General features: G+C 41.6%; 1 protein-coding gene across 4 annotated transcripts in view; it reads right to left on the bottom strand.

Annotated features, from left to right (window-relative positions):
- Window positions 1–20,336, bottom strand: part of Frmd4a (FERM domain containing 4A) — a 601,438-nt gene extending 581,102 nt beyond the window's left edge. The window contains exons 1-3 of one of the 4 annotated variants that reach the window (XM_074056623.1): window positions 20,236–20,336; window positions 19,987–20,126; window positions 19,432–19,563 (exon numbers count right to left, since the gene is read on the bottom strand). Coding sequence is in view for 2 of the 4 variants with exons in the window: in XM_074056622.1 (XP_073912723.1) it covers window positions 19,432–19,563; window positions 19,987–20,055; window positions 20,236–20,244 (210 nt within the window). In the remaining 2 variants the exon portion in view is untranslated. The other 3 variants (XM_074056622.1, XM_074056621.1, XM_074056624.1) reach the window with 3 other exon arrangements.
- Window positions 20,337–21,240: the final 904 nt, after the last annotated feature.

Genomic DNA, 21,240 nt, shown 5'->3' with positions numbered 1-21,240 from the left:
TGACATTAGCAAAAGACCACCATCCCCACAACCACAGGGTGTTGGGAGATTGGGTTTGGGACTGAAGAAATGAGTTGTTTTCACATAAATTAAAATGATGACCTATTAAACAGGCCATTAATTAGTCATCCCACACACAGGGCATTATAGCTACAGTTAATTAGGGAGAACCTGGAAATCCATTCAGCAGATACATGCTTTTTTATGTATCTGAAGAGTTGTTCAGAAACCAGTAGTATTTCCTTCCATTCCTTTCCTCCTTGGAAAAAAAAAAAGGAGGTGCTTTATATAAGTCTAGATTCAGATCACAGTAAGAATTTCTCTATGGACCATCTTTGAGCCACAAAATCATCTGGAGTGTTTTTTTTTTAATCACACATTTATGGTGTGATTGCAGACCCACAGAACTCAAGCTCCAAAGAGTAAGGCCCTGAAACTTGGATTTTAAATGAGCGCTCAGGTTCTTAGCTCCTCTGAGTACTGAGAACCCTTAATAGCCCATAGTCCATAGCTGTTATGGCTTCTCTGAGCAGATATCTGAACTCCTGCCCCTAGTCCTTCTCCTGGTTTCATATCCAACAGAGGATACAATATTTCTACCACTAAGGTTCCTTATATCTTTCTGAACTCTTGCAATCATTTTTTAACTGATTGGCCCTCTACCATTTCCTCTTGCCCATAAAGCCATCTCTAAATAACTTCCTGTTTGAGATCTGTAGTGCATTCTGTTTGTTCCCTTACTCAAAACAAATTCTTCAACCTAGAGGTAAAGAATATTCCTTCTTCCCTGATTTCTTCTTTCTTTTCCCCTCTCCATACTCCACTGTGTAAACGCTCAGCAGAACTGATTGTTCTTCCAATGCACCTGTGATGCCCCTTGTCCTTGCTCATCTCTGTCCTGGGACATTGCTCTCTCAGCCCCTCTTGTCTAATCCTACGTGTTGAGTTCACCACCTCAGATGTTTTCCTGACTCCGTTCTTTGAAACTCCACAGCATGTTGCTTATGCCTTTTGGGCTCTCCACTAATTTTTTCCTTGTCATTCTTTTCTTTAGGAATTTCCCTCATGCAACTCCCTGAATAGAGAGTCTCTTGGACACCTCCTTTTCACTCCCCGTCACTTAGCATGAGGTTGAAACACAGTGGACCCTCAATTAGTACTCAGATTATTTCATAGATTTCTCCACGTCTCCAAGCCTGTGGTTTCTGGCTTGAAAACTCCTTTTAAGTTCAACCTGTGGTGTCCTACCCCCCAGCTCCTGCACCACCCGGTACACCATGAACACAACCCTTTGTAGCTGTATACCTGAAACCCTGCATCAGCCTCCCCTTCTATCTCCCTGACTTCAGGTTCCTCCCACCACCACCATCCCAGTCTTAGTTGAGGAAATGCTTGTTGAGCATCTGTTCAGACCCCAGAAAACAGCTTATCTCAACTCCACAGGCACAAAAAAGATTAGATAAATTCACAAAGCTTTGGAACAGAAGAAGGGTCACATTTTATGTGTATGATACTAAGACAGTTCCAATTTCAATTCAAATTGCTGGGTGTGATAGACCAGACATGAGCTAGGACCATTCTGAATACACTGTACATTTTCTTCCCCACACCCCCGCCACACCCTGTCTTATATGTCACATTCATTTCCTATTAGTTCCCATACCATTCTTACCAAGCATGGTCTTTGTTACATGGTCCCAGCCCACTCACCCAAACTTACTTCATCTATACACATTCTCTCTCCCCCTTAAATATGTCACTGTCCCTCCAGTCAGCCAATGCCTTACCCAGTTCTATTTGCTTCCCCCTTGCTTCTTAGGGCTTTTACCTCTTCTTCCTTCTCCACAAAACCAAGCCAACACACATCTGTCTCCTAAAAGTCCCTGACAGCTACCATGAAAAGTGATTTTTCCCCTTATTTGTATGTCTGTGAAAAGTTAAATTATACAGCACAATACTCCTTTTCATTTGGTCTTTCACCATTTCAGTTTTATATGTTGATTTCTCAACCTAGATTATGAGGTAGCTGGAGGTAGGGACCATGTCTCCTAAGTTTTCCCTGGTGTTAAAAAATGATCAGGGCTCAGTGTGAGATTCATGGATTAAAGGATTTCAATCTAGTAAAATGTGCAAGATAGCTTTTTGGTGTGTTAGGTTAAAATTAATTTGATATTTGAAAAGTGTAATAATGCATTTTCTCAGTGAAAGTAAAAGGAGGGGGAGCAATCTGAGGAAGGGAATGAAATTTGGGTATAATTCTTGAGATATAAAATTAAAAGGCCATCTGCCTTTGAGATGTAGCAGATGTGTAATTGATATTCACTGCTCATTTGCACTTGAGTTTTGCAGACATTTAATGCTGTATTTGTTTATACAGTAAGATTCTAAATGCCCTTTGGAGAATATCTCACTTTTCCTACAGTGCCTATACTCCCTATCAAATGACAAGAACTGGTTCCTTTTAATGAGAGCTTCTGGAGTAGACTTTTTAAAAACAAATTGACATGATGACTTTATGAAGATAGTAATTGGACAATATCTATAAAAATGTAAGATGATATACTCATAAATCAACATTCTCAATCTAGAGTTTTGTTCTACCATGCACTCTAGTTATTTGCATAAAGATGGATGCACACAAGTGTTCACTGCAGGATAGTTTGTAACATAAAATATTAAAAATAGCCCAAATGTCCATCAATGAGAGATTGTCTAAAGTATGAGTATTCATGCAACATAGTACCAAAAAGTCTTTAGAAAGAATGAAACAGCACTAAAGGAATTGACAAGGAGAGATATTACATTTGTGCACAGAATTTTTGGAAGGATATGTAAGAAACTAAGAACCTAGGATGGGAAACAAACCTGTTTTCACTGTATACCCCTTTGAATTTAAAAATTGTCAGAAAAATATCTTTATTTAAAAAAAAATAAGTATTTTTATTTTCAAAAAGTAGTATTAGTATTTGAAAAGATTTAGATCAAAAACATCCTTGCCGTATTTGCCTGTTTGTCTACAGAACCATATTAAAATTAGAGCACTTTAAAAAGGTGATTTTTTTTTCTGTTAATCGGGTTCCAGCTATTTCATCACTGACATCCCTCAGATTTGAACAAGTGGTCTGACCTGTCCCAGAGGCAGGTATCAGCAGTGACAACAAAGATGAAATAGGCTTAGGCTTCATAAAGTTGTTTTTATATAGACAACTTTCACAGGATGATGGTCATACTTCAAATATTTTCATGTGCCCCAAAAAGCCATGTCCCAAATAAGAGAATTCACTCCCCCAACCTGTTCTACCTACAATGGTATCTGGGTCCACACTTGTCTATAAAAGATGCTTTCAGTTGTCTACACTACAGCCATTACCCACTCCTTCCCTACTGGAAGAACCTAAAACTGCCAACTATTATTTTCCTAGCCTCCCCTATCATTGCACTGCCCTTGTGTACTGTTCAGGATTCTTGATTGGAGACAACAAGATTCACTCTAGTTGTTTTCAGCAGAAAAGGATTTACTGCTGAGTATGAGGAAGTTTAAGAATGTGTGGGAAAACAGATGACTGAGGCCAATGCCCGGTCTGTTAGAACTGTTAGGAACAGATATGCCACTATTGCCACTGAGTTGCCACCTCTGACACTAGAGACCAGATGTTGGCATTTCCAAAAGCTGGTCCAAAAAACTCCTATTTTTGCCACCTTGCCTGCAAGAAAATTCAACCTACAACTGCTCTTCAAGTTGTCCACTTCACTGGTACCAATGAGCTGGCACTGTGGAAGCCAGATCACATAGAGAACCCTAGCTGCAAGGGAGGCTAGGAAATGCATTTTTTAGATTCCCACATTCAGTAACTTGGGAAGGAATTCTGCATATGGGTTGTGGCAGGGGGCTGAGCGTGCAACCTACAACATGTCACATAAATGGCCCTGTTCAGGCTATAAAAAATTGTTTAGGTCAACTTCTTGGAGAAATTTTCCTCTTGAAAATATTAAAGAGACCCAAAGAGAGCTGTCTTTATTGTCTTCTTTCTGCTTTTGGGCACAGGTTCAATAGAAATGAAGCTTGGAGCTGCTGCAACCATCTTGGAACCATGAAGAGATGCTTTGTCAATATCCTCCTCTTCCAATTCATATTGTCATCTTTCAATGTATCTGAGCCTCTTTCCTGGAATCTCTAACAGCACTCACTATTTCCCTTTTTCTAAAGTCCCTTCCTTGTTTCCTCCTACCCCTCAGGCTAGCATCCAATGTCTGTCCTTTCTATCTCCTAGAAATGTCTTCTCTATGTTTACTTTTTCACCATCTACTCTCTCTACATTCACTTGCAGTCTGGCTCCTGGGTCTATCACACTCATGAGACATGTCACCATAAGATCACCACTGCCATTCTGATGGGAAAATCGAGGAAATGTGGGTTAGTATTTAATTTCCTTCATCTCTCTGCTGCACTAAGTCTTGATCACTTTATCCTTGTCTGTATTGAAAGTCTTTATTCTCTTTTCATCCAAAACAGTACATTCTCCTGGACTTCCCTTTTTTTCTTTTTTGCTGTTCTCCATGTTCTTCTCTTGTATGGACTCTCTCTCCACTTTCTCTCCTCCAATACTTCATCCATGGCTCACAGCTCCTTCAGGTCTGCCCCCCACCCCAGCTGGTTTACATTCTTCATTGTTTTTTTAATCATCACCTAAATATTGAAGGCCCTGAATGTGAGTGTCTTAAGTCCAAAAAGCTTCCCAGCTTCACACACAGACATGCAACCATAGCTGACCACCTCCACCAGGCCCCACAAGCTTCTGAAAGAAGCTTGTATCATTCACTGGTCCTTTGAAACCTGTTCCTTCTGTGACCTTCACTGCCTTTATGCCCAACATAAAGATCCCAAGTCATATCTGACCTCTCCCTCTGCTTCATATAAAATCAAAAGCCACTCAGCTAAAGATTTCATCTACTTACTTCCTACCTGTGTTCCTTCAGTAGTCTTCTACACATGCTAGGCAGAGTGCCCTAGAAAACATGCAAATATAACTGCTCCATTCTCTTGCCTAAAACTTTTCAAATGTTGTCTATCAATAAGCTTGGTCCTTCCTCACCTCTCTAGCCTTATGTCCTGCCTTTCCCTGCCTTGGATTTTTGCTCCAGCAACTCTAAAACACTTGACTTCTCTGAAATGTATCACGCAAATATATGAGTCTCTAATTTTGCTACCACTTTTCACTCTGCCTGAAATTCTTCCTCTACTCCATCCCCTGGTCAGATACTACCTCTTCCTAGGTGCCTTTACTCACTTGACAAATGTTTTCCAGCACTTTGTATGTGTCCAGGACTAAGGCAAGGGCTAAAGAATCAATGATGAAAGAGGCATAGTCCCTGTTCTTAAGAAATTTATAATCCACACACACTGACCTCCTTTTTCCCCTAGTTCTCCGGGATGAGTTGGTGTCCTTCTCTGAGCTCTAGCCGCAGACACTATTGGTTATAGCAACTATACACCTCCTTCCTTCCCTTTAATGTTAGACAGTGGGAACTGACCCTCATTTCCAACCTCTGTAGCAGATATTGATACAAACATGATGGCTCCCTGGCTCTCATCTAGGGACCAGTTCAGGATCCCAGGTGCTATGGTTTTCCCCCCAAACTTATGTTGAAATCTAATTGCCATTGTAACAGTATTAAGAAGTGGGACCTTTAAGAGGTGATTGGGCCATGAGAGCTCCACCCTCAGGCATGGGATTGATGCTTTTATAAAAGGGCAAGTTCACCCCCCTCCTACTTGCTCTTACCTTTCTTCCTTCTATCATGGGATGGCATAGCAAGAAAGTCCTCACCAGATGCCAGTCCCCACTTCTAGAACTGAGAAAACAAAGAATTTATTGTTTCCATTTTTGGGAGTGTTTCTTCTCTCTTGATGGGCTTGAACAAAGAAGCAACCTGAACAGTTGCTTCTGGCAGCTGTCTTGGGACCATGTGAGGAGATCCAGCTTGAAGACAAAGCTCACAGATAAGAGCAGAGCCATAAGAGCTAAGAGAGTATGGGCAAAGATAGAACCAGGGCCTGGAAACAGCTTCCGCTCTAGACTTCATACATGAACTATAGAATTTTACTATTTTACATCCATTTCAGTAGGTGTTTATTTTATTTATTAATGGGAGCCTATGTTAACCCCCTACCTCTGCCTCCCACTGTGTCTCCCACTTGGAGTCACAAATCCATGTTCTATCCTCAATTCCCATGGCCTGACATCAGTTCAAGCCCACTTTGCTGCTCAATTGTATGACCTCAGTATTCTCTTATCCAGTTTGCCTCCCCTTGGGCTCACTACTTTGTTCAACTTATTCTCCATGAGACTTCCAGAGTGACATTTCTATAGTTCATGCTTTTCCCTGCTTAAAATCATTAATGGCTGCTCATGGAACTTAAGATGTAGTTAAAAATTCTTATCACATCCTCAGAAGGGATTTTGCATCTGTCCTTAGCTAAGATCTTGGCTTTTAGTCCTCCATTGCATTTTGTTTTCCCTCTACAAAATGTCACACAGTTGCTGGGACATATGACTCTGTCATTTGCATTGGTATATGCTGTTTCTTAGAAGTAGAACTAGCCACCACCATTACTCACCACCTCTAAAAAGCCTTATTTCCTTCTTCTAAAAGAGCTTCCTTTCAATGACAGCAGACAAAACCCCCAAAGTTACTGTGCAGCTGCATCAGCAGAGATAAGGGTCTCCATCCCTGACACAAAATTGCATTATCACTTAAAATGGCTTCTACCTGATAGTTGGCATTCGGGCAGAAAAACTCAGCATCATAGAAAGTTGGGAACTTTGGAAGAATTCTGTCCAATGTCATCATTTTACAGCCAAACAAACTATAGGATGGCATATCAAAAAGGAGGAAGAAGAGGAAGAACGGGGAGGAGGAGGAAGAAGAAGAGGAAGACGTGGGGGTGGGGAGCGACCCCAGTCCTTACAAAGCCCACAGTAGTATGGTTCCTGATTCAGGACAGGGCCAATAGCAGTGGTCACAGCACCTCCATTAGCAACTACCAGTGAGAAGCTACTACCTGCTGGGCACTGCTTTCAGGTGTGGAATACACGTATGAACAAAACACTAAAAAACTTCTGTCCCCATGACACTCACAGCCTAGTGGAATCAGTGTGCCATTAAAAAGGGATCATGAAAATAGAAAATAAAACTTGTTTTAAAAGGAGGGAGGAGATGAGAGAGAATGATGGAGGGGATGAATCTAAGCAAGGTATATTATAAGCATACATGAAATGTCACCAGGAAACTGCCCTATACAACTAAAATATACCGTTCAAATGTTAAACGAAGAAATCATAACAGTTGTCATAAAAATTGGTTGATGCTGTAAGACATCATGCTTTTGGTAAAGTCCTCCAAATATAATTTGTCTCTAAATTATATACTTATAGTTTTTATAGCCTTTAGTATATGTATATTTAAATCTATACCTCAAAATAGGAAAAATGAAAAAAAAGTGAGAATTCTATTTTTCTCCTAAAAACGCCAACCAATGCTCACCAGAAACTTCAGTAAAGATCCCTATGCTGTACTCCCATGCTTTGTGGGATTTTGATGGCTTCTGAGTCGTAACATTTCCCTCACTGTGCTGGAATTGTTTATTAGTTTTTCCAGCTAAACGTCCTGCCAGCAGGGACCAGGTGGCATTTACACATGTATCTGTGTTTCCTGTTTCCTCAGTACCGACCATAATACCGTGATTGACAGCCTCCGTAAACGTTGTTAGAGAGAAGGGAAAGGAAGGAAAAGGAAGGGAGCAGAGAGGCTAAGAAGAAAGATGAGTCAGGAAAAGGAATGAAAAGGAAGCCAGTGCTTGCTCCTTAGAGAGAAAGAAGGTGGTCAAAACAGTCCACAAAATAATCACAGATTTTATTCTGAAGTGCCTCAATTCTTCATCACCTTGCTCAGATCTGAGCCTGAATTACAAAACATGTTTTGCCAGAAAAAATTTAAAAATTGGTGTAGGAAAGAATGTACACTGCACGGGCCCCCAGCTTCGAATCTGCCTTGCCCTTGGTGCTCCATGCTTTTGGACCAAGTGTTTAAAAACTTCCCTTGGTAATCATGAGAGTGGAAAGAAAACAAACAGCTGTTGATACAGGTAATGTCGGTGTTCCCCAGGCCTGGCAGCATACGGCACTAGTTGTAATGGCCTAGCATAAAGCTTTCCTGGACAATATTAACAACCAACCAGGTTAATGACGGGAGACTCAGCCTCAGGCCATGAACACATTCTCCTCCCCATTAATCCCTGGGAAATGACCTCAGCCATGTGCATTACAGCTCAATTACACTCCTCAGAAGGAAAACACAGCATTTTAATCCTAATACCAAGTGATGTTCCTTCTTTTACCTTGACACATGGGCAATAAAGACACAAAACAGGTTATTAGTCCGAATACCAAGCATGTAAAGGAAGCAATGCTATTTCTTTATCAGCTTCCATCCATTGATGAAAACTAAACCCAGGGACCTTAGCTGTCACAGAGCAGGCAAATGAGGCCTTTCCTCATGATTTATACATACCCTAGGTGTTCTCCAAAGGCACACCAAAACTAAACACATGTGGCTCCCAGATGTTTAGAGTCTGGAGAAAAATCTGAGAACTCCTAAGGCAAGTCTTTACACGTAGGAAAAAAATTCAGTCAGTCAAAATCTATGGAATGCTTCCTCTGAATAAAATCCCAAGGACAGGTTCTGAGTAATTCAAAAAGTGAAAGATCCTTGAGGAAATGAAATCAAGTTACACAGAATAAACATCCTAGACGATGCTGATCCTGTTTTATCTAGAAATGGCCTACAGCCTCTCCTCCTGAATACAGTCTTAGTGACTTGTTGGTACCCAAGAAAAATGTAGCCACAACAAGTTTGCTTGACTTCTAAGGAGGCATCTCAGAAGATCATGCAGCTGTCCCTTGCTGGTTCAGAAACTGAGTTTTGGGCCCTGGGATACTGTGTACATCCAACTGCCTGAAAGCAGTCATGTCATGAGGAATCCCAGGCCATGTGGAAAGAGGCTGTGAACAACAGAACCAGCTGTAATCCAAGTGACAGCAGCACCCACAGTGAGACATGTGAGTGAAGACACTTCCAGAAGAGTCCAGACCCCAGCTGACTCTTTTTGGCTGAGTCTCCAGTGTGGAGCAGAGGTAAACCATTTCCACGTACCCCACTGGAACTCCTAACACAGAGTTGGTGAGCAGAACATGACGATGGTTATTGGAAGTCACAAAGAGTGAGAGGATTTTGTTATGGGGCAGTAGAAATGATCTCTCTCTCTCTCTCCCTCCCTTTCCCCTCGCCTCCTCTCTCCTTTCTCACAGCTGCTCTGTGAAGTTTTGTAAGTTTTTACATGTATGTTCCTGACACTGTCTTCTAATGGAACTGCACTGACCTGCATTTGGCAGAAACCTCAATGAAGAGATTTATACATTCAGTGTGAGGAAAATTAATTCCAAAGTGAAGGTAACATGCTTTCATTCAAAGCCTGCCTTGTATCATGAGGTAGCTTGAACTCCTTCTGACCAGGGCCACTGGCCATGCTCCTCTCTTGGGCTTGGCCTGTTCGTTCATCTCTAGGATCTCTCTTCATGGTTTCTGCATTCCTAGTGTCACCCCACATCTGCCCTACCCCAAATCTAATCCCTGGTGTGAATCTCCACCTGTCCATCTCTCCTGGCAAAAAGCCATTACAACCTCAGCACCTTCAAATTGGTGATACTAAGAGAATCACAACCTATTCTTCAATTTGCATTTCCCATCCCACTGGTGTTCATGTCTGTCACATGTCCTATGGCCCTGACCAGAAGCACTCTGGTCCTGCTGGCTCCTCCACATGCATGGTCCCCAGGCACAAATCCATTATGGGGTCCTGATGGTTCTCCCTCCAAAGTATTCCTTGATTTCATCCCCTTTTCTCTCATCTCACTGCCATCCCATACTGACTCTTCTCCATCTGCCCAAACGGAGGCAATGGACTCCAAACTGGATTTCTCCCACCAGTCTCTCAGTGCACCCTTGTATTTCACTGCCATACTAAACATCCTGAATCACACATCATTAACTCAGTCTCTTCTAAGAACACAGGAGTCTTCTAAGTTCTCCAATCCACATCCTCACAAGAGCATTTGCAACATATTCCCTCATCTGGTCCCAACTCCCTCCTCCTCCCCAGTATGGATGCCTGTTTTCAGTCAGCCCAACATCTTTCCTATTCATCTCTCCCTTCCCACGCCCACTTTTGTCCTCCTTCCCCTGTGAAGATACTTTCCCTTCCTTACGCAATTGTAATTATGTGCACTCTTCTAAATGACTCCCATGTTTACCACAATAGCCAAGCTATGGAATCAGCCTCGGTGCCCATCAACAGATGAATGGATAAAGAAAATGTGGTATACATATACACTATGGAGAATTTTTCAGTCCTAAAAAGCATGAAGTTATATCATTTGCAAGAAATGAATGGAATTAGAGATCATCATTTTAAATAAAATAAGCCAAACTCAGAAAGACAAATACCACATTGATTTCTCTCTTTTCAGAAGCTAAATCTAAAGAAAACAGTGCACACGAACATAAGTAGGTGACTGTTTGGTTGAGGGGAACCAGTGGGGGATGGGAAGAGAAGGGGAGGGGAGAAAATATAATTGAAGTACATTGTATGCATGTATAAAAAGTTCATCATGAGACCCGCTCTTCAGTTTAAATACCACTTCCTCAGAGAAGGCTTCCTCCATCACCCACTCGAAAGCTGTCACCCAAACACTGTCCATGAATCACCATTTTTAATTCACGATAGGGCACTTACTCCTTGATGGGTCATCTGTTTTTGTTCAATGCCTATAGTTTTTTGTCTTTCCCAAGGAGAGTGTAAGCTTGGTGACAAAGGAAAGCTTATCTATCTTGTTGACAACTGTATCCCTGACACTAAAACACTGTCAGGAAGATAGCTGCTCAGTAAACATGCATTGAATGAATGAATGAGATGTACTCTATGTTTGTGAGACACAATATATTAAAGAAAATGGATAAATACGTTAAATATCACATGGTGATAAATAATGGAACATATACACATATATGTGTCCATATTTATAAATATGTATGGCTGTTAACTCTAAAGTCTTCATTCCCTGTGCCCGGTGATACCATTACTTTGCCCTATAGCCATTTGCCCAATTTAAGTCATGCTTTGGTTAATGCTAGAGTGCATAAATGACAGTGGTCCCATGAGATCATAACAGAACTGGAAATTTCTTGTTGCCCAGTGACATGATAGCTTGCTAATCCTGTAGTGCAGGCATCACTTACAGGTGCATCACGTGATCAAGGTGCAGATCAGCCTAGTGTGTGGCCGGCTGTATAAAAGAATAGCACATACAACTGTGTACAATACATGATACTTGCTGACCAATGACTATTGTCACTAGCTTATGCATTTACTAGACTATATTTTTATCTTTATTTTTGGATGTATTCCTACTTATTTAAGATATTACTGTAAAACAGTGAACTGTTACACTGTATCAGCCTGACACCTCAACACACTGCATGCTTCCCCTGTCTCTTGATTGCGTCAAGAGGCCGTGCTGAGTGATTGAGTGATACTATCTGGGTTTGTCCACTGTACGGTGTTCACACAATGACAAAATTGCCCAACAACTCATTTTCCAGAATGTGTCCCCATCAAGTACTACATGACTGTAGTTTGGTACTGTTAATGGGTCACTAGAAGTGGGGATGGTGGGACATGAGGCTGGGTGTGTGCCCAGAAGCCAGGTTTTTAAGAGACTAATGTGATATATTAGAACCTTGAACTATATCCCACATATAGTCAAATATCATTGGAGAATTTTAAGTAGAGAAATTAGACTTTCATTTTATAAATATTCCTTTGGAAAAAAGTCTAGTCTATAGAGGCTAGAAGCAGGAAGATAGGTGAGAGTCTCTGCAGGTACTTGTGAGAGGGAGATGGGTAGGAGGAGCCAGAGTAGAGTGAAATTCAGAGAGCAGAAGTAGCATAGGGATTAGGCCATTGTGGTGTACACCATTCATCCTAGCTACCCAGGAGGCAGGGACAGGAAGATTATAGTCTGAGGCCAGCAAGGGCTAAATTAGCATGGGACCCTATCTGAAAGACAAACTAAAAGTAATAGGATTTGAGGTGAGGCTCAAGTGGTAGAATACTTACCTAGCAAGCACAAGGTCCTGACTGAACCAGATAGATGAGACACAGCAAAGAGTCAAGATGAGTCCCAGGCCACAGGCCAAAAGGTGCTACCAACAACCAAGACAAGACTTATAGACCCAGGAGAAAACCATAAATCTCTTTTGGAAGGAGCTGAGTTTGAGATACCCTAAGCAAGAGAATAAATCTGATAAGCACTTGGATTTATAGTCATCAGGAGCTTGGGGGCAAGGCCTGTGCCAAAGATATGATTTGGAAGTTATTAATGTACAGATGATAGTTAAAATCACGCAGGTAAATATTGCTGAGAGAGATGAACTAGATCTCCCACTCAGGAAATTGCTTCTCTAGGTCTAGACTGTGAAACTAGAGATTTCAATATCCATGGTTGTAAAAAGCAGTCATTACAATGCAACATGAGTTGCAAGCCAATGTTACCTTGACATTTAGACTCTTGCTTGATATGTATCACATGGTCTTGGCCAAGAGTGCTTCCAAGACCTTTGATTACGACCAGGCTAAATACCATATGTTCCATTAGACTTTATATTCTGGCACAGAATTCAATGGGAAACTGCTACCTGCATTCGCAACAGATGCTCTCCAAACCTCCATTGAGCTTCACAAAGCAGCCGTGCAATTAATTTTTAGCAGAGATACACTCATAGCTGCCCCATCATGGGTAGCAGGCCTGAAAGACATGCATTTTACATTTGCCAGAGAGAACATATTGCTGCTCATATTTTAGTCATCCCTCTTCAGAGGGTAATTTTGTTTGTTATTTAAAACAGGAACGCAAATTTAAATCTACCCATGACTAGAATGGTTTCCATGACCCTAGGAACATCTGTTTTTCTAAATCATTGGTGGATTGTCCAGAGGTGGTCACTTATTGCTCAGATAATGTGATGTCAAAGGAGAGAATTAGGCAACTTTTTTTTTTAGATTGAGCTTGGCTCATGAAGGAGTCCAAAGGGATAAATTCAGATGCATGGTAATTTCGTGTCATTTTGAGAAAAAGCAAGCAGTCACTAACACTTTCTGTGCATTTGCTTTGGGCCAAAAGCAGTGCTACACACTTTACATGCATAGCTCATTGAATTTCCCCAACTCTTATGTGGGGGCTCTCATTATCTCATTTTACAGATAGTGAGATTTGTTCAACCCAGCATGAAAATTCACACAATTGGGTTTCTCCCAATTTATTTATATTTATTTTGAGAGAAATTGTACGCATGATTTAGGATTCAGTGATGTTTTACCTCTCTGACTAGTTTTATAGGAACCCGATGACAGGGTATAAGGTGCAAAGACCATTGAAGTAAGCACCTATTGCTTTTGCCTTGCCAGCCTCCCAGCCTCACTTCTGATAAAATAACTCTTTTCCTACAACCTGTCCATCCCATGCCATGTGACTCAGGTGGAGTTATGAGCTAATTGATGCACCTCCTTCTTCCCCAAAGGCCTAGACACAGACGCCAACTTGCTTAGTCAGAAATCCTTACCCGTGGACCAGTAATTGACTCACTACAAGCCCATTATTCAAGAAGGCCAAACAGAGCTTATAAGCGATGACCACTATGTAAGGAGAGTCCTGTTCCTTTACTTGTGTTCACTAACTCCAAGAATATGTTACCCTGGGGTTGCTTCTAGGGGAAGAACCTGCAACCTGCCAGAAACTAAAGCCAACAGAGACAAAAGCAGAGTCAGTGAAAACAGCCAAAATGATGCCATCATTTCAAGTCCTCCATCTGGCTTCCTCTGGAAGCTATTTCATTCTTAGGACATCCATCAATAAATTTTACTTTTTGCTAATACTGATAATTTGAGTTAGTCTCTGTTGCTTAAACCTACAGAGTCAGATTTGTCAGAAAATGAAAAATTTTAAATATCTAGCAAAAAATGATTTGAGTTTTATTGTCATTGACTTCAAATTTTACCCTTTGAAAGAGATGAATTTGTACATTGAACACTAACTAGAAACTATTAATATCAAGATTTTAAATACACAAATTAAGAAATTGCATCTTAAGAAGGTAGATAATTGAGTTTAAGAAGGATTTTAGCTACTGACTTAGATGTAGCAATGACATGACATTTCTCAGAGATTTTCCACAATTATCCTTCTTTAAATAAACCAGCAAGACAAATGCCATTACGAACCACTTCTTAGTATCATACCCAAGCATCCGGGCCTCTGCCCTGGGTCCCAGGCTTAGACTACACCATTCTGAACATCGTCTTTTACATGGCGACACCTTGTTTTACCATGTCCTCATTATTCTTTAAATTTCGATAGAGAGTGTCAATATCACTTTTTCAAATTTATGACAACCATCATGAAAATCAAGATGACTTTTCAATTTCATCACAAGTGATCTGTGGCATCTTGGACAAGCCATTTAACTTCTCTGGACCTCATCTTCATCTCATCACAGTATCTGACATACCCAAATTGTTGAAAACATCCAGTAAGACAACAGTGGCAAAAGACAGAGCTCAATTTTATTCTATGCCTTTTGCCACTTAGAAACTGGGGAAAATCCATTGCAAACTCTGAAGACAGACCTGTCACTGGTCAAAGGTAGAGGAACATTAGGTTATTTAGTGATACTAAATAACTAGGACCTTGGTTCCTCCAAGAACCAAGAACACCTTACTAAGTGTTCTTGGCAGAATACCTCCACCTGCCTTTCTGACTTGTAACCCTTTGTCCTCTAAAGAAATCTGTCCAAGCCAGTCAACTCTTCGTGTTCCAGACACAATCTGGACTCCATTGTAATCCACCAACACCCTGCACCTCGAATCCTCTCTCACGATGTACCTGTCCCTCAATAGCTTATGTAAGCGTCAAGAGTCACTCCTGCCATTCCAAGCATACCCCATATCCTTGAACTTAGAGCACACCAGTGCTACATGGTAATGAGTTGTGTACTGCCTTGTCATAGCCCTTCTGTGATTCTCTGAAGTTGTCCTCTACATTTCTCATTTTAAAAATTGCACTAACAGTACCCATGCATCTCCATCCTGTCTGTTAATTGGATTGTAAGTTTGTAAAAATCAGTGGCTGATTTATATGCTTTTTGTATGGAACAGATACTCAGCAAATATTTGTTGGTTAATTAAAAAAGAAGATGTCTAAATGAGGAAAATGGCTGAAGAAAGAATTTATGATGAAATAAAATGAGGGAGATAAAGTTATACGACAGCAGGTTGTCAATGGGAATCTATTCAAAACAGAACATGGAGCTCATTCATTCGAAAGATAACCAGACATCTGAAATTAAAATTTTAGAATGGAAAGAACTTTCAGGATCATCTGATTTATATCATTCATTACAAATAATCACACACTAATTTCTCTGACCTGTGAATTTAAGCTTTTACCTATTCAATTTTCCTATTGTTAAACATGATTCTTGGCAATTTCTTAGAAATACAGTCCAAGATAATGGAACCTTGAAAACATGACAAGTCCTTTGTGGATATAAAAATATTTCTTCTGTCTAGAAGAAATCTTGAGCCAGGTTTTTAGTATCATCTGTATTTTATACTTCAACATAGAAAATGATGGAGATTAAACTGGAAGACAAAATTTTTCACAGATAAACATAGAAAGTGCATAATGACCTGATGAGGAGGGGCTCATCCAAAACGTTAGAAGGTCTAAAGAGTCAAGTTCATGAGCTTATGTATGGAGCTTATGTAGGGAGAATGGGCAGTCAAAGAACCTCGATTTTGAGACTTGGGACCATCAGTTTCAGTTGTGTGACTACTGACAGGCTCTCAATTTCTGATTATCTGATTTTTTTGTCATGGAAGAGACTAAATGAGATAATGTATATAAAGACACTTTGCTTACGGAACAGCATATGTTGAATTACTTATTTCCTGGCTGGTAAACTGACACTAAAGACTATTTTCATCTACATGTCCTAGAATCTAGAAACAAAATGGCATAATAGCTCCTTGATCATGCATCTTTATTCTGGACTTAAAGAAATGATCTTCAAATCTATGACTCTATGTGTTTAAGATCTTGCAGCTCTCCTAAACTCATGTGTCTTCAACAGATGACACATAGCCAAGAGCTCCTGCTCAGTGATTAGTCATATCCAGCTGGAGGCTCCCAACAGTGTGGGGGCACAGCAGCACCTTCTTTTGCTTACTGAGATTCTGCAGAAATGAAAGAGGGAGGCTTTTCAATTGTATGTGAGGCAATCTCTGCCACTTTCACCTGTCTCCTCTCTAAGACCCTTCTTTTGAGGGGCTCTGCCTTTAATGGACAATCATCACCTCCTACTGTTATCTCTGCACTGAAAGAGTTAGTGAAATTCTCCCACTTTGAGATGGTCAGGGTCTGCTCACAATGACCTGTCCCAAAAACCCAACTCATCTTGGAAAGGTACATTAGGCACTGTCCAAAGGTCAACAACTTTTGTTTAACAGAATAAATTAGGCTCCTGTGGGGTAGGACTCTTGACAGAGTGGGAATAAATCTTACTGACATTCATTTCAGCTAATAATATGAAACATCCTTGTCCTGGCAGAAAAGACATATGGGTGGGAAGAAATCCTACCATTAGAAAAGCAAGGATGTTCAACTGCTAGGTTGAACGTTATTCAGACATAATGCTGAATAAAGTATTTGAGTTGACTGTCCAGAGCTCTGTTCTAGACAATATCCCTAAAGATCTTAAATTGTGTTCAGTGAAGCTGAAAGGGACCCTGGAGATCAGTACAACCCTCTCAGGCAGCAAATGACATAAATGAGACACATAGAGAGGAAGTGACACAGTGAAGATTATCCAATCTTTGCTGGAGACAGAACACAGGGTTCTCCAGCCCCCAGACTTTAGCTGCTTCCAGAACCAAATAAACATGTGCTAGCAGCATCATGTAGAGTCTAAACTGAAAATAACTTTGGCTGCCTCCTTATGCAGAAGCAAGGGGCATGGCAAAATGTGTCCCCAGTTACCCTGCAACCCAGTGACTCTACAGCACAAAATGAGAACTGCAATCAGCCAAAGTGGTATTGACCTCTCCTCAAACCGTGCATTGATGGGCTTTGGCTCTTGCTATTACACCAGACTATTCTCTTCAGTGAACAGATTCTTGATAAATACTGAGAACCAATTGGTTGATTAATGAGCTAATAAATAATCATATTTTTAGCTTCCTTCCTGAACTCATAGCCAAAGCAATTGTACCAAATGGCCTCTTTTCCTCCTTTCTTTTCTTCTCTGCTTCCTTATAAATTTTGTGACTCATCATGCAACATGTCAGGAAAGCAATTACACTGGGATTTAACCTTAAAAAGAGAAAAGGTATTGAAGGCCATAGGGGAAAATTTCCTCGAACCAAATATGAAGCACAGAATGCATCAGGACTCCAATTATGCTGGGAGCTCTAGGGTCTCTAATCTAATGGTGTCAAGAGCTACTTTGCTGGCTTCTGAAACAGAAGAGGACACAGTTCTTTAATCTAGGCGGAGGGTGAGTGCTAGGGAGAGATCTCAGGGCAGAGGCCACTAACAAATGGAGGATAAGGTCTGAGCTGCAGAGACAACCAGGACAACAACCGTGATATTTGGGAACCTGAGCAAATGAGCTTAGCAGGGATGGCCAAATCAGGATGCTGAGCTGAATTCTGCTTGGGTACCAAGGATTTATTCTCAGAGTCTTGGAGGAAAAACAGATACATATCTGAGCATGAAGGAGCCTTCATTCAATGCAGAGGTAGAGGTAAGCAGGCCTGACTCTCCCTGAAAAACTCTTTTTCAAGAAAACTTTTTCCTCTTTATGAACCTACTGTAGGATTAAGATCCACTGAACTGTACTATATAACAAATATTTGCATGCATGCACGTGAGTGTGTGTGTATTTTTGTGCACAGGGTCCCAGGTTCCTGAAAGCCTCCTATTCCTTATAGAGACTTCATTTTAATGCTAGCCACATCACAAATACTCAGAGCCTTGACTGGGTACTTATTTAACCAGAACTAGCCAATGGCAGCCAAAGCATCACCAGACAATAACATTAGTGAAGAAAGAAGGCAAGTGAACAGCAATTTCTCATTTGTTCCTTCTAATCCTTTCCCCCAGTGGAATCTGAAGTCACAGAGGCCCATGCAATATCAGGCAATCCAGATGACTCTGTGGACCAAATGACATTTTGGGTAACAAAGCACCAGGATACCTGTCCCCCTTAATTTGATGTGATTCTCCCTCAAGGAGGCAAAATGCCCACTGCCTACTCCTGCAAACTGCCTTAATAAACTCATCAGGCTCCACCAAGCTGCCCCTCCCTTTCTCAGTCAGAAAATACAGATCAATACACACAGCAGTACTTAGACTCTGTTCATAAAATCTCCTGTGTAAATGTTAGGAACACTTCTATGCCAAGCTGTTGCAGGCCACTTCCGACAGTGGTATTGCCAGATCCTGTGAGCTACTCTGCATACAGGGGAAGAGGCAGGGGGACAAAACAACAGCAAAAGGAAACTGAACCCAGGCTAAAGCAAAAAGCCAACCAGGTTACAAGGTGATCCCACTGTCCTTGTTTGCTTCAAAATGCTGAAAGCAATAATTTTCTTAACATGAAGAAAATCACAGAGAGGCATAAGTAGGTCAGTTGGACAGGCCTGCCAAGGTCTCCCTGTCAACCATAGATGGGAAAGGTGTTTTCTTCAACTCAGTAGCCCAAGTGTCACAGGGGCCACTGCAAACCTCCCTAGGTTCTCTATAGGGATCTGAGCAGACATGTGGGCACTCAGAAGGAAGATCCTTTTAACCATTCACAGACAAGAAAAATTCCACAGTTGCCATGAAAAGAAATCAAACAAACAAACATGATTCTCTGAATTTAGACCCAAAAGCCCAAGGGACCACACTGTGGAGCTAGGGGGAGGTGTCCTAGCTATCTATTTTTGAGGGGCTCTTAGCACCTGTTTGCAAGCATGACTCTCAAAATAGCAACAAGTCTCTAAAATGGCCAATGTACTGCTTCTCTTCCCTGTGAGTGCTTAGTCATGCTGATCTTCTGACCCAAGAAATCATTTCAAAAGATCCTGCAGGATGCAGCAGAACCATGTGTAACATGTCTGCAGTCTGCAGCAGCAGCACAGAATGGAGGCCCCAGCCCCATCAGGGCAGGCTGGCGTGGGCGCTGCCGGGCCCCACCTCCTCCCAGCACACTCACCATCAGCAGGCTGAGAGCAGAGTCCGGTACCAGCTGCACTGCCATGGTCTCCAATTCCAGCTCCCATGCACAAGCAAATCCTGCTGAATCAATCCCAGCCCACCTGGGCCGCCACAGAGCATCCACAGACACCTACAGCAAAGCAGCCAGAAATCCCGACTTAGGGGGCAAAAGGCTCAAGGTGAAGCTAGGCCACATTTCCCACGGGGAGGGGAGGTGGGCAGGGGGATGTTGAGAAGATGGGGTGGGAACTGTGCTTAGGGAGAAAAGAAAATGGAAAAAGAAGGAAAATAGGAGGCTGCAGGTTATTTAAAGGTGAGTCCTCCGGAGCGTCCTAAGCTGCATGCACACAGGAAGCACATCAAACACAGATGGAAAAGCTGAGAACGCAGCCTTTTAAACTGCTACCTTAGCCTAGGCAACAATTCTTCTTTTAACTGACAATTAAAATAAAACATTCCCCATTGCAGATAAATCAGCCAGCCTGAGCAACCCCCCTCTCTCCGCATCTCTCAGCAATTCTGCTGCATAAACATGCTGAATGTCACAACCTACCGCTTGCAATCTGGTCAGTGTCTTCTTCTTTCCTGCAGATAGGTGTGTCCCTTCTGCAAAACCATGTATCTGGCAGGGAGAGAGCCGAGTCTGACCAGGAGGCACTGGGCAGTCACTGAAGATCAGCAAATGCCCTCACCCTAGGCAAGGAGGAAGTCACTTAGGAACTGACCCTTTCCACCTTCCCCAAATCTACTTCTCTACAAGTAGACTGTCAAGCTCAGCTCCCTGTGGGGCTAACATACTTACGAGGAACATGGAATTCCCCTGCCTGTTCTGTAGCGTTCTGATCTCCCTGCTCGTGCCACATGCACACAGCTAGACACCCTCTACCTCTCTCTCCCTCTCTGCCTCCCTCCCTTCCTCTTTCCCTTCCCTTCCCTTCCCTCCCATCTCTCCACAGAGCTGCCTGTTAGGAATTTTGAAGGATCCTCCCTCGCTCAGGGGAGGGAGGGCATAGGAGGCTAATTTGTAGTAAGGGACACTGCTTAAGAGGGACACTGCTTAAGATTAAAAAGGCAAATTAGCCTTAAAAAATCATATCACGCAGCATTTTCCCTGGAAGATGTCAACGGGAAAAATAAAAACAGAATATGAAGAAGAAAGCCTGCCCAGTCTTGTTACAAAATGAGGGCTCAAAAGTCTTTCCTAAATTTTAAGAAAATCAAAATAGATTTTTATGATCACTGCCAAACTTCTTTCCTCTTATGAAGTCCACATATTCAACCAATTGCGATTACTGATTATTGATACTTCATGCCCTTTTCTGATTTCCTCCTTCACTCAGCTGCTATAATTCCTAAAATTTCTTAAAATTAACTGGACAGTGTGAAACGCTGGAGTAGAGAACCTGATTTCATAAATGAGAAAGTGGGGGAAGAAATGAAATAGCTGTACATGTCCCTATACACAGGTGGCACTATTGTCTCTATGTACTTCATGTTTTTCAAAGTATTTATTTGTGCAGGACATGGTGATGCATGGCTCAAGAGACTGAGGCAAAACTGCCATGAGTTTGAGTCCAGGCTGGACTACATAGAGAGTTCCAGGCCACTCTGTCTCTTTTGAGACCCTGTCTCAAAATGAAAAATGTATTTAATTGATCATCACAGAGGCTGCACAGAGTGCTAAAATTTCATCATTGAATGAGTGAAGGAAAAGATTCTCCTGTCATTGTTTCTCTTATTGTGGACCACTAATCTTGAACATTTATGCCTGGTTATGTTGTTGGATTTTAAAGCTATCAGCCTCTGG

Source organism: Castor canadensis, chromosome 15, assembly GCF_047511655.1.
Source record: "Castor canadensis chromosome 15, mCasCan1.hap1v2, whole genome shotgun sequence".
Lineage (NCBI taxonomy): Eukaryota > Metazoa > Chordata > Mammalia > Rodentia > Castoridae > Castor > Castor canadensis.
This window is presented reverse-complemented; position numbering and strand designations above follow the sequence as displayed.